General features: G+C 53.7%; 1 protein-coding gene across 2 annotated transcripts in view; it reads left to right on the forward strand.

Annotated features, from left to right (window-relative positions):
- Nucleotides 1–3,691: 3,691 nt before the first annotated feature.
- Nucleotides 3,692–14,026, forward strand: part of CORO2A (coronin 2A) — a 45,430-nt gene continuing 35,095 nt past the window's right edge. The window contains exons 1-2 of one of the 2 annotated variants that reach the window (XM_073876678.1): nt 9,841–10,104; nt 13,913–13,962. In XM_073876678.1, the coding sequence (XP_073732779.1) occupies nt 9,987–10,104; nt 13,913–13,962 (168 nt within the window). In that variant the 5' untranslated portion in view covers nt 9,841–9,986. Of the gene's footprint in view, nt 3,880–9,840; nt 10,105–13,912; nt 13,963–14,026 lie in introns of those variants that run through there. The other variant, XM_025888612.2, reaches the window with a different exon arrangement.

Genomic DNA, 14,026 nt, shown 5'->3' on the forward strand with positions numbered 1-14,026 from the left:
CCTCCCTCTCCTTCCTCCCTCTCCTTCCCCTCCTCCTCCTGCCCGTTCTCCTCACCCTTCTTCCTTTCTCCCTCTTCCCTCTTCCTCATCTCCCCTCCCACCCCCAGGCTGAGAAGCAGCTCTGCCCACAGCTCAGTGCCTCCACCTTGCCCCTCCTGGACTAGGGGAAGGGGTTGGTGCTTTGCGGTTGACCCAGCCCCGTAACCTCTGGTTTGTACCTGGCTGCACCACAGACTCACCTAAGCAGCTTTTAAAGAATATCAGTGCTGGGTGCCACACAGAGCCTGTTGTGGGGCATGGGCATTCTGATGCACCAGGAGGGCTGGAGACCATAGGACTGACCCTGGTCCAGCTTCCTCCAGCCCTGAAATGAAATGCTGGAGCTGGAGCCAGGAATGAGAATGGCCTGTCCTAGAGCACTGCTCACTCCAGGCCACGCTCAATTTAGAAACAAGAAGATGAAGCCTCAGAGAGGTTAACTAACTTGCCCAAAGCCACACAGCTGCTGAGTGGTTAAGCCATGCTTAAGCTTTAGAGGTGCTAACTAGAAGACCAGGGAGGGTTCATTCCATCCAGCTCACCTCAACTTCTCTGGAGCCTAAAACACCAAAGGATCCAGGGGAAAGAACAAGCCTGGCCTATAGCTTCCTGAGTGATGTAGGGCCCCATGGGAGAGCAAAGGAAAATAGAAGAACCATCCACCTGACAGGGAGGCTGTAACAGGGACTGATGGAAGTGGGGGTGTCACACTTCAAGAAGGTCTGTAGCTGCTACTGCCTCCCCTCCCTCCCCCTTCTTCCCCAAGGGTGTTGGGGGCCCACCCTTGGTGTCAGATTCCTGGTCCTGCACCACAGCTGTTGCCCCCCATCCCTAGGGGCTGCTGCCTTTTAGGGCTGGAGGATCTGATCCCTCACAGCCCCACCCTCCTACCCCAGGAGATGGGACCTCTCAGCTCAAAGCGTGTCTCTCTCTCTCTCTCTCTCTCTCTCTCTCTCTCTCTCTCTCTCTCTCGCAGACACTGGGCCCCCAGCAAGCTGCCATCCCTGCTGCACTGGATAGGGGAGGGGACAGGAGTTGCCCAGGGAACCTCCCTGGGGCAATATCCCCAGAATAAAGGGACGCCTCAAAGGAGGAAGGACCTGGAGGGAAGACTCCCCCATCCCCGCCCCAAAGTGGGAGGAGGACACTGACTTCTACAGAACGCCTGTACTTGGCTAACATTCCCCACACTCCGAACCTCCCCCCCAGGCACCGCCGTTCCCTCATTCTTAGTTCAGTCTCCCAGTGCACGGCCATATTGCCCAGAAAGCTCCATGTTGGGCAGGTAGATGAAGAATGTGCCACCCTTTCTCACACACATTCTGGTCCTGCACAAGGCACTGGCCCACACGTGGCAGATTAAACAAAGCTGGCCACGTTGACACACAGGGAAGGAAGAGGGTGGCGGTTTCCTGGCCTGTCCCAATCAACCGAGACCCCACAGAAGGTGCTGGCAGATGGGCCCAACTTTGAGGCCAAACCGATTTTGTGGTTTTCTAACTAGGGACCCCTGGGCAGGTCATCCCTGCTCTGCCTCAGAATGTGTGCAATTCATAGGATGGTTAGGAGGGTGGACCAGTATTAAGAGGAGAGATTAGGGTCCTTGTTCTAATCTCAAAAGGACCTTCCTCAAAAGGACCAGGATTAGGGGGAGAGATTAGGGTATTTGTTCTAATCTCCCCCCCAACACACACACACACACACACACACACAGGTGTACAGGCATGCACATGTGCAGCATCCCCAGAAAGGGTCCTGGATTGTGTCTACTGCAGAGGCCTCCAGTGACCTCCCAATAGTCCATATTATGCCCATGGCCCCCAGAGGTCCCGGCCAAACCGGTCTTTCCCCAGCACAGTCCCAGCCACCCACCACCATGGCGCAGGGGGGCAAAGATGCAGACACAAGGCTGAGAAGACACATCCTCGGGGCATGTAGAAAGGCTCTCTGGGTAGGTGATGAACCTGGAAGGAAGGACACCTTGGTTTAGAAAGGACGAGATGCTGTAGGAAGAGACTTCCTGGCACAGCAGAGCATGTGCGCAAAGGCACAGAGGTGTGTGTGGGGGGGTGGGGGGACGCACCCAAGATACTGGCCCAAGGCCTAGGTGAATTAGGGCATTCAGATGCCTTAGCCTTGGAAAGGTGGTGGTGCCCACCCCCAGGAGTGATTAAAAATAAAGGCAATATTGAGCCATAAGTATAAGGAACTCCCACAACATTCTGATTTCTCCATATGCTTTTCTGAAACATCAAATATCCGACTCATGTTGATACCTGAAGCTCAAATTCAGTCTGAGCAGTGTGTGTGGGGGGTGGTGAAGGGGGCTTTGAAGGCCACACACAGTAGGGATGGCGAGTCGGGAGGGGACTCTGGGCGGGGAGTGGCCCAGTGAACAGAGAATGAGTTGCAGTCTTTAGCCCTGGCTATTCTTTCCAAGGAGATACTCAAAAGAGCCCCCACTTACTTGGCCACTCTAAGTCTCAATCTTCTAACCTGTAAAATGGTAATAATAGCTAAGTAAAAGGGCCACTAGGATTAAATGAAATAATATTTGTGGCACCTGGGTGGCTCAGTCGGTTAAGCGACTGCCTTCGGCTCAGGTCATGATCATGGAGTCCCGGGATCGAGTCCCGCAACGGGCTCCCTGCTCAGCAGGGAGTCTGCTTCTCCCTCTGACCCTCCCCCCTCTCGTGCTCTCTATCTCTTATTCTCCCTCTCTCAAATAAATAAATAAAATCTTAAAAAATAATAAAATAAATTAAATATTTGTAAAGTACATAGTATGCTCTGTTATTCACTCAAAATTGAGCTGGCTAGTGTTCTAGGTGCTCCGAGATACACAACTGAACAAAGAGCTCTTGCTCAAGAGGGGTGGTGTGGTGAAGTTGCTCTGAGCTTGGACTTGGGAGCCGCGCTGCTTGGGGTTGATGACTAGCTGTGTGATCTTAAGCGAGGTGCTTAAACTGTCTGTGCCTCAGCTTTCTTATTTGTAAAATAGGTAACAGTGTAACCTCACAGGCTTGTGTGACGGTAAAGTGAGGTAATGCTTTTAAGGTGCCTAGAACAGTGCCTCGCTCAGTAAGTGTGAGATGGTAGTTTTATTAAAAGGCGGGGCCTCCGCATCTCCTCCCATTGCCTAGTGTGCTCAGGACCCCAGAGCCGGCGAGACCGGGCGGCAGCGCCCCCTCCTAGCTGCCGAGAGAACGGAGTCCTCCCGTTACTGAGCCGCCCTCCCTGCTCTTTTCCTCCCCGCCGACTGGGAAGCCTCAAGAATTTCTCTACCAGCCGGGTTTACCAGGCGCCACCCCGGTGGTGGGCTCTGCGCGCGCACTTTGCCGGGCCGGTAAATTAAGTCGTCTCCTCTAATTTTCAAACAGCTCTCGGACGCAGAAACAGTTACTGTTTCCATTTCGCCAAGGGGGAAACGGAGGCTCGGGAGGTCGAGTTCCTTGCCCCGTGGCACGCAGCGAGGGAGCGGCGGGTCCGCCTGTCCCCAGCCTCCGCTCGGTCGCCGGGCAGCCCGCCCCAATCGCTGCGGCGTATGCGCGCCGGTGTGCACGCCTGTTCTGTGCGCGTGCGCGCGCCCGGAGACGGATCCCGGGGGCCAGGAGCGCGGTCGGGAGGGTGGGGAAGGAGGGGTGCCCCTCGGGCCCGGGGCGCGCGGGCGGGGCTCGTGCCCGGCCCCAGCCCCAGCCCCGCCCATCGGCCCCGCCCTCCCGGCTGCGGGGCGGGGAGGAGGCGGCGGCGCTGCGCGCGGGCACTCGGCGCGCGGTGAGGAGCGCGGAGCCGGAGCCGGACGCCGCGGCCGCCACCGCCACCTGCGCTGTCGTCATCAAGGTAGGGCGGCCCGGCGCCGTCAGCCGTGCCTTCCCGGTGCGCGCGAGGTGTGTGCGCTGCGCCTCCCGGCTGCAGCGCCCTGGGAGGGATGCTGGGCTCGGCGCGCCGCGGGGGACCCGGCGGGGCGCTGGGGGACGAGGCTTCCGGCACCCCCGCGTGACCTTACAAAGCACCGCCCCTCTCCAGGCCTCAGTTTCCCCATTGGGATAGCGGGCGCAATGGTAGCCCCTTCCGCTCCGCGCTGTTGGGGGAGGCCGCTCTGAGGGGTCCAGGCTCCCGACGGCTCGGGGCTGGGATCGGCACTGTCTGCACCGCCCACCCCTCCTGCCCGCAGGGAGGGCCGCTCACGCTGGGTGTGGCGAGCAGGTCCCGACAGGGCCCCGCTGGTGGCCCGGGTGCCCCCGCGGGACCCGTCTGGACGCTCTCCCTCCTGACTGGTTGAAGGGCAGGGCCTCAGCTTCCAGATACGGGAAGCAGGAGGGGTCGACAGCCCGAGTTCCCCATCGAGCCCGCCTGGGCATGCAGGGTGGGGCGGTCGGAGCCGGCCAGCCAAGTCAGCCTTGCCGGGGGAGCCCTGAGTTGGGGGTGATGGGACCATCAGCTGCAGACTGGCCTGGACCAGACCCATGAACCCACCAGGGTTTAGAGAACGGTATGGAACGGACTCTTCCCCGTCCCTGCCCCACCAGGTATGATAGGGCTGGATCAGGTTCAGGTGTGGACCTCCAAGGGGCGACAGTGCCAAGAGAGCTGTGTCTGGGTGGGGTTGGGTCTGGGACAGAGCACGTGTCTGAGGGACTGTGGCTCCAGGCTCTCAGGGTAAAACAAAACAAAACAAAAGACCTCTGGCATCTGGCCCAATGGCTCCGCAAAATCCCCTCTGGAAGGTGTTGCTTCCCCCTTACACAAGGGGGATGTTGGAGATGGGGATCTCATTAACTCTGTAAACAGTTGGAAGCTGCTGGTCCTGCTCTGGGCACACAGACATCTTCCTCGTCTTCCTCCACTGTGGGGCAATCATCTGGTCCCTTCAGTCCGCTCACTTCCAGGCCCAACAGCCCCAGGCCCAGCACTGCTTCTCCTGCCAGAGCCAAAGGGAACGGAGGGAAGAGGCTGGAGCTGGGGTGTCTGCCCCAGAGCAAGCAGCAGTGAGCCTGGGGCTGGTTCAGAACCCACCGGCATCAGGGCTGGAATGTGGGCTCTGCACTTCCCGCACCTGTGGAGGGCCTTTGGGTTAGCAGTGCCTTAGAGGTCTGGGGGGAGGGGCGGAGCCAGAGGAGCCCCCCTCCAGGCCCTTTGTCCTGCCTCCAGTGCCTCTTCCTCCTCCTCTTCTGTTGCCTGCCCTGATGGAGGGAGTAGTTTCTGAGAACCACATCTGGGCCTTCTGGTTGCTCTTGTCCACTTCATGACCTGCCCTCACCCAAAAACTTTCTTACTGCCTGGGCAGGTGGTGCGCTCTGTGTCATCAGAGGGATGTGAACAGAGGCTGGATGAGCACTTGGCTGGGGGTGAACTACCTTTGACTGCAAGTCTGGGATTCTCAGTCTGACTAACAGTGTGACCATGACCATGCCCTCTGGTTATGGTGGAGCCTCACAGAACCCGGAGCTAGACCGCAAATGAGTATTATTACCCACTCGTAAAAGCAGCCTAAGTATATGTGCTGTCACTCGAATGGAGCTCCAACACACATGCTTAAGTGCTACCTAAGTCTCTTGTCATCTCTACGTATGTATAATCCGGGCTCTGTTTTCCTGCTCAGCATTTTGGCTTGATTTAGGGGCATGGCAGGTTCTGGCTATTACAAAGTCATCCTATGCTAATAATTTAAAACTGTACTGTGGAATTATGGCATGTCCCAGCTGAAAGGGATCTGAAGAAATCAGCTCTTCAACCCCCTCATTGTCTAGATATGCATCCCCTAGCCCCAGAGGGGACATGACTTGTCCAAGTTGACACAGCAAACCAGCAGCCAAGCCCAGGGATCCTGATTCCAAGACCAGAGTATTTGTTTATTTGTTGGAAGACACATACCATATAGTAAGTGAAAGCAGCCTGTATTTATTCCTATAAAATTAGCAAAAATAAATACAAAAGGATAAACCTTTCTGCTGGCAAGGCTGTGGGAATTCTCCAGCAGCATTTAATTTTGCAGGGCAATCTGGCAGCCTGTTACAAGAGTCCAGGAAAATGATTCTAACTGCCCTTTGCCCCTAGACTTCTTACTTTGAGGACTTTACCCTGAGGAAGGAACTATAGAGAGAGATGAATGCAATGCTGTTATTTATAACAAGTTTTTTCATAGTGAAGCTCTTGGTGTTTTATCTGAGGTTTAATAAACATTTCATTTGAAAAGTACAGCATTAAAAAATAGTAGCATTAAAGCTGCCGGAATCCTGCCAACATAAAAGCAATGTGGTCCAGAGGAAAGCTCACAAGATTAACATCAGTAGGCATAGATTCCAGGATGAACTCTTCATGTACCCTGCTGTGTGACCTTGGTTCCGTCCCTTTCCCTTTCTTTCTTTTTTTAAAGGTTTTATTTATTTGAGAGAGAGAGAGAGAGCCAAGCACGAGCGGGGGCAGGGGGCACGGTGTAGGGGCAGAGGGAGAGGGAGACACAGACTCCCCACTGAGCAGGGAGCCCCACAAGTTTCTCGATCCCAGGACCCAGGGATCATGACCTGAGCTGAAGGCAGCCGCCCAACCTTCTGAGCCCACTCAGGCGCCCTCCGCTTTCCCTTTCTGACCTCACTTTCCCTATCCGTGAAACGGGATAGATTCAGTGATTGCTGAATTTCTTTCAGCTCCGACAACCCAGCTTGGGGACCTAACAGATCTCTGTAACTAAAGCCTGTATTGGAACAGTGAACACGGTGATAACCAAAGAATGTTCTAGCCTTCCTCCCCCATCATGAAATGAATCCTCTTAGAGACAGGCAGCTAGTCTTTTTTCCCTGGGAAGTGGCTTCATTCAGCATTAAACTTTTGTTACTTCCAAATGGCCAGAACCTGGATTGTTATAAGAGTGGCGTGTGGTTTTGTTTTTATTTTTGTTTGCCAGATATCAGGGGACAGAGATTTTTCAGGAAGACCAGAAAAGAGTGCAGCAGGATCTTTTGTTTGTTATTTTAAGTCTATAGACTGTGCCTTGCCTCCTTCAGACCAGATTAGAGGTGCTTTGCAATCACACCTACTATGAAGGGCCAGGAATAGGTGACTTGACTTCTGTGAACAAACATTTATTGGGCACCTATTGTATACTAGGCCTTGAGGTGCCTCCTAGGGTCCTGCAGGTTGCCATGAGAAATATGTTAGGTTAAACTATGTGAAAGGGCCAATATCTGACTGTTTTTGACTTACAAGAAATGACAATTTCATTCAGTTCAGTCTAAATGGAAAAAGAATTAAAGAGCCCTGTGCTCTCTACCATAATTGAGAAATTGGCAGGGTATAGTGGAGGCTAGGACAGTGTGATTATAAGCTTGGAAAAGTCGAGGAGGAAGGGCATGGGAGCCTCACTCTGAAGAATCAATAATAATAATAATAGTAATAATATTGAGTACTTCCCACCTGCCCGATTCTGTCCTAAGTGCTTTACATTCATTCATTGAGTCATTTAGCTGTGCTTTTATTGAACACCTACACTGTGCTCGGTATTTTCTGGGGTGGAGGCAGGAGTCTCGACAGTAAATACAATAGACCCAAGCAATCTGTCCGAAAGAAACTTACAATCTAATAGGGGGAAAAAAGACCATAAACAATAAGTAAAGCAAATGGTGTTAAATGGGGTGGAAGAAATAAAAGACAGGGATTATGTTTTGGGCGTGTGAGGGGGAGTGGAAGGGCTGGGTTGCGGTTTTAAACTGGGTGGTTGGGGGGGTCATTAAGTGGAAGACTTTGGGGCAAAGTCTTGAAGGCAGTGAGGAAGGGAGCTGGGCTGGTTTCTGGGGAAGAGCCATCCAGGTGGAAGGGACAGCCAGTGCAAAAGGCCTGGGGTAGGACCGTGCCTGGCACATTCACGGGCGAACGGGTCGAAACAGCGACGGAGGAGGCGGGGGAGCCTGGTGAGAGGTGCCACTGGTGGTTGGGTTGTGGACCCTGCCCTGTACCTCATGGCATCCTCTAAGTTTCTGAGGGGGGTACTCTGCTGAAGGCAGACGCTTAACTGACTGAGCCACCCAGGTGCCCCCCCTTTTTTTCTTTTTTTTTAAGTAAACTCCACGCCACCCTTGGGACTCAGACTCATGACCCGAGATCAAGAGTTGCGTGCTGTACTGACTGAGCCAGTCAGGTGCCCCGAGGAGGGGACACTCATTTTACTCCTTTTTCAGTTAAGTAAACAAAGATACGGAGACATTAGGTAGCTTGCTGAGACACCGTGCCTCACAGAGGAGCTAGGGCTTTTAGTAGAGGGCAGGGCGGAGCTGTGGGATGGGGCCAGGGCATGGCCAGATCTGGGTGTTAGTGCGCTTCCTCTGGGGTGCAGGGAGAAGGCGTGGAAATAATCCAGGCTGGGGGATGAGGTGGACCCAGGCACTGAACCAGTGAATGTGGGGGCAGAGGATCTGCCAAGCTTAGTGCTGGGAGTGAGGAGGGGGGTCCAGGCCAGGTGAGCAGGAGGAGGAAGAGGAGGAAGCCAGGCTGGTTTTAGCTTATTTATTGAACAAACACTTAATAACACTTCTGCTCCAGGCACCATCTAAGATTTGACGTACATTAACCCATTCAATCCTCAAAGCATTATGGAGAATAGACACTCTCATTTATTATTACTGCTTTTTAGAATGGGTGTATTCTATTGTATGTAAGTTATATCTCAATAAAGTTAATTTACAAAGAATGTTTTTTTCTATTATAAATACTTGATCGTAATGGGGAATTTAGAAAAAAAAAGGAAAACCAAATGAATTTTCCATATCTTCTCTTTTCATCTCAGATAATCAATATCAATATTTTGGTGTATTAACTTTGTCTTTTTTCTACTATTTTCCCCATTTTTTAAGACATTTTGTTTATTTGACAGAGAGAGAGAGAGCACAAGCAGGTGGAGGGCAGAGGCAGAGGGAGAAGCAGGCTCCTGCTGAGCAGGGAGCCCGATGCAGGGTTCTATCCCAGGACCCTGGGATCGTGACCTGGGCTGAAGGCAGCCGCCTAACTGACTGAGCCACCCAGGCGCCCTAGTCTCCCCATTTTACAGATGAGGACACTGGGGCCCAAGGTCAGCCATTTGAAGCCCTGTCATCAGGCTCCAGTGTCCAGGGTCTTCATCTCTGTGCTCTGCTACCTGGAATGTCAGTTGGTGGGTCCCATTGAGACACCCCCCCCAACTCACCCCACCCCAGCATCAGGTCACAGATCGGGCAGGTGAGGCTCAGTGAAAGGCAGGGCCTTGTGTAGCATCTCTCACCTAGTTGGGAGCAGATATGTGAGGGCTCATTCTAAGAAGAAATAGGATGCTGAGAACTTGTGCAGGGTTGATGTGGCAGGTGCTTTTGTTCTGGCCTTGAGCCCAGAGTTTGCAGGGGGCTGGCAGGTGGCATGACCCCACCCCCAGGGAGTGCCCAGGACCACCGGGCCGGCTGCCGGGGGAGGCCCCGCCTCCCTGAGCTCAAGAGTCTCAGCCTTCCTGCGGGCCCTGGGTGGGAGGTGGCCAGGAGATGGAGAGGGAGAGTTTGGGGCTCTGCCAGGCCTGCAGGCCCCCTGGAAGTTGTCTCTTGTACTCTGACTGTGCATTTATTTCTGGCTCTGGTGCCAGCAAGCTCCTGGGGCCGCCTGCTGCTAGGGATGCAGTCCTGGCATCCAGGCCCGGCACAGTGACCAGGTGAGCCTTGCGCCGGGGTCTTCCCCACCCCCCTACCCCGCCCCAACTGCAAAATGGCATCATAATGGTGCCAGCTGCAGGGTGCAGTGAGGTGTAGGTGGAAAGTGCAGGCACACGGAGGTGCTCAGTAGATGGGCAGCTACTGTTGCTATCCCTGAGGCTACCCCGGGCTGTTGGCTCAGGCCGGGGGATTGAGCCTGCCCCAGCCAGAGCACCTCCACAACACTCCCCTTCACACCTGGCTGAACCAGGTAGGGCCCAACCAGCACCAGAGGAGACAGAAATGAACCTGGGGCAGTGGCCTGCAGTCCAGGATTGCAGACAACAAAAGACGCAGTGGAACGAAGGAAGCCACGCCTCTGAGGAGGGAGACCTGACCTGGCCAATAACGTGCTCTGTAGGCAAGTCCTGTCCCTTCTTTATGCCCTTTGTTCTCACCCATAAAGAGGGGAGAATATTTCCTGCCTGGATGATTGTGACGATCTTCATCCTAGCAGCCATCTACCGAGGCTTCCCTGTGCTTGGGGAGTATGGATGGAGAGAAACCAGACCCATCACTGCCTGCAAGGGCACACAGCCGGAGGGTGGGGGCGGGGGGCCCCAGCTCTGATAGGGAAGCCCAGGAGCTGTGGCCCTCAAAGACGGGCATCTAACCTAGCCTAGGGTGGGGCTGGAGGTGGGGAAGGCTCCTGGAGAAGGTGACGTCTGAGCTGGGATGTTAGTGGGATGGGAGTCAGCCAGATATTGGAGGGGAGGAAAGCAAAGAAGGTCATTGGGTAAAAGGCCCACCCGTCTGAGCCCCAGCCTCTTCATCTGTAGAATGGCTCAGAAGTAAATACCTGCTTTGCCTAATTTATAGGGTGGTTGTGAGGCTCGAAATTGGATAAAGAGCATGGAAGCGCTTTTAAGCTATAAAATGTCAGGTGCCTGTTCGTTGTTAATTGTGATGTCTGGAGCCCCTGGGGGTTCAGGAAATACAGGACCAGCATCCTTCTGGGTCTCAGAGAACATCTGGTCTGTTTTAAAAGGCCTCCAATCAAAGCCAACAGGGACAGACAGCCTCTATTCACCTCATACCCCTGATTTAAGAGCTCAGGAGTATTTCTGTACCGGGGTGTGGCTGTGCTTAGAGGGGGCCAATCACAGCCCTGTCCCGTTGAAGAGGACAAGTATCTGCAGAAAGTCATCAGGCCGTAAGCACGGGCCAGGCCTCAGGACCTGGGTGAGAGGGGCTAGGGGACTTGCCAAGGGAAGGGCGGGGAAGATGGGAGTGCCATGAGATCACTGAGGAGAAACAGTTCTGGGTCGAGGAGGTCCACGAGGTCACATTAACTGGAAAAGCAAGGCAGAGAACAGTATGTGGGCACTGAGCCTGCTTGGGTTTGAGTATGGGGAAAGAATGTATCTATCTACACACTTACGAATATGGAAAAATACGCAGACAGACACACATCAAGCTGGTTGATTTTCACTATCACTTTTGTCTTTTCTATATTTTGAAATTTTTGCATGCAATTTGACATTTATTTCTAGAACAAGTTGTCTGTATGTAATACATGTGACAGCATACTGTAGATAGTATAACAGTCTGACATCAGCAGGCTGGAGGGCTCCAGGAGGCACCCATAGCCCACAGCCTTGGGTGAGGCCTGGATGATATCCCCCTGATGGCCCTCCAGGACAGTTGAGAGCAGAGGCCAGGGATGGCTTGATGGAGGCGTCACTGAAGGAGAGGTCTCTGGGATAGGTTCTAGGACCCTTCTTGGGACAGAGACTGGGGTTGGAGGTGGCTGCAAGTGCCGTCAGCATGGTGAGCAGATTGTCCAGACCAGGGACCGCAGGCTACATCACAGGAGCACAGGGTCAGATCCAGAAAGATCAGGGTTCTCCTGGCATTTGGGCCACACCCGGAGTGGGACTAGGGCAGCAGGGACAGGTCCAGCAGGCCCGCTGGCTAGGGAGGGCCTGTGCCTTCAGATTCTGTGATGTGTCAGGGTTCCACCTCAATACGCCAGACCCCAGCAGACCCTTTTCCCTCAACCATGCACTTTCTTGGTCTTTGGTCCGTGGGGCTCTCACACACCTTCCCACCTCTTCGCAATGGAAATGAAGAAACTAAGCTACTGTCATATTTTCTTGAACGCAGGGTACCATCTGTTGTGAGATACACCATTATTTTATAATCCACTAAGAAAGAAGAAACAGCAAACTAGAAGGTGAATCCCAGTTTCAGAGATGTTAAATGTTAAAAAAACTGTGTCTTAGAATCAATCCGATATGACATGCAATAGACCCCATACTAGACTCTTAATATACGTATATTCATTTAATCCTCTCTCAACCTCCTGGCTAGATATTCCTGTCCACTTTTTATAGATCAGGAACCAAGGCCCCAGAGAGGTTAAGTGATTTTTGCAAGGTCACACAGCCAGCAAAAGATAAAGCTGGGATTTGAACCCATCCATCACTTTTTCCTCCTCCAACCCCACAAAGAAAAGGCTCCTGAGTGCTGGCCCTTAGGAAGAAGAAAGTTTTCACGCTGCAGAGTGAACATATGCCAGTTCAGAGTTCAGAAATGCCCCAGTGGACTGGTCATTAAACTCCCAGGACTGTGAGTAATGGGGGGAGGCCTGGAGGGGAGCGGGGGAGATAATGGACAGGAAGGAGCTCTGAGAGCTTGTTGGCTGGTTCATTAGCCTCATCCTTGTTACGATCATTACCAAGAGTAGGTTGACCTATGGCCCACCCTGGAGAGAGACCACAGAGACCTGCCCCACACAGATTACCCTACAGCCTCACCCAGAAAGGCCCATTCATTCATTTCCTACGAAGTTATTTTTCAGTTTACTCTTGTGAATGAGACCTTTATCCATGTATGGGTCACTGAGTGCCTGTGAAGCCCGGCTCGATGCTGGGGATACAGAGCAGAGGAGAACAGACATAGGTGCTGCCCTGGTGGGATCACAGACCAGAGGAGATGGGCAGTAATCCTAAAGCCTCACAAAACCTGCCACAGGTGCCTGAAGGAGAAGAGAGGGCGTCAAAGCTTGCAGAGCAGAGAATGTGCTGAGTTCAGGGTCGCTGCAGAAGGCTATTCTAAGGGAGGGACTTTTTTCTTTTTTAAAGATTTTATATATTTATTTGAGAGAGAGAGAGAGATTGAGAGAACGAGTGGGAGGAGGGGCAAAGGGAGAAGCAGATTCCCCGCGGAGCAGGGAGCCTGATGGAGGACTTCATCCCAGGACCCTGGGATCATGACCTGAGCCGAGGGCAGACCTTAACAACTGAGCCACCCAGGCGCCCTAGGGGAAGGACTTTTGAGCTGAGATCTGAAAGACCAGTAGGGAGCGATCAGGTGAAGGTGGGGAAAGGGAGCCTGCTGGAGAAAAGAAACAGCCCCAAGGCTGAATGAAGGAAATGGACCTTTGAGGACTTAAAAGCACTCAGTGTCTCCAGCTCTGATTCCTGGGCAGATGAGGCTGGAGAGGCGGAGCGGGCCAGACCCTGCGGGTCCTGGAGCAGTGGCCAGGGAGTGACATGCTCAGATGGGCATTTTTGGAAAAGGTTGGGGGCAAGACGGTTGGTAGGTGAGTGTGTGCAGGTGCGAACAGCAGGGGGAGTAGAGATCAGTGGATGGTTTACAAGGTGTTGGGGGGGGGGCATTCGTGATGGATTGGCTGTGAGTCCAAGGAGGAGGGAGCCACCCAGACGACCCGGGGAGAGAAGAGCTGTAGTGGGAAAGCTGTCACCCCGTTGGTACCTCCTGTCCTGGTTTGGGTTTTGTCCATTTTTTCCCCCAGCCCTCCTTAGGTATCCTGGTTCATCCAGCACCAGAGTTTTGCTGGATGATGGGGAAGAAGTCAGCAGGTGAAGGTTTCGGGGTGAGGATGAGGTGACGGACCTCATGGGAGGAGGGAAGGGAGGGGCAGACGGGCAGGGACGAGGTAGAGGAGGCCAGTGATGGGCCGTCTCATGGGGGCAGAGCTGTGGGAAGGTGTCCCAGGTTACTGGACACAAGAAACAGGCCTCACAGCAGGTGGATGTCGCACGGCCCAGATGCCATCCCTGGAGCTGGCCTCTCAGAAAGGCTGGATCCAAGCTTGGCAGCAGAGTCAGGGCAGTGCCGAATGGGTTTATGTCACCCTGGAGAGCAGTCTGTGGTACCCGGGCGCTCTCCTTGGGCCTGAACCTGTTTTATTGCTCCAACAGGGGTGCCAACAAAGGCCTGGTCACATCTGGCAGATGACAGGAAGCTGAAGGTGCGGAAGGTGCAGTCAGCAAAGGGGCGCTTGAATTAGTGACTTTGGAAGCAGGTGGAACATT

Source organism: Callorhinus ursinus, unplaced genomic scaffold (assembly GCF_003265705.2).
Source record: "Callorhinus ursinus isolate GAN/ISIS: 27379988/994484 unplaced genomic scaffold, GSC_fseal_2.0 scaffold24, whole genome shotgun sequence".
In the NCBI taxonomy this organism is placed as follows: domain Eukaryota; kingdom Metazoa; phylum Chordata; class Mammalia; order Carnivora; family Otariidae; genus Callorhinus; species Callorhinus ursinus.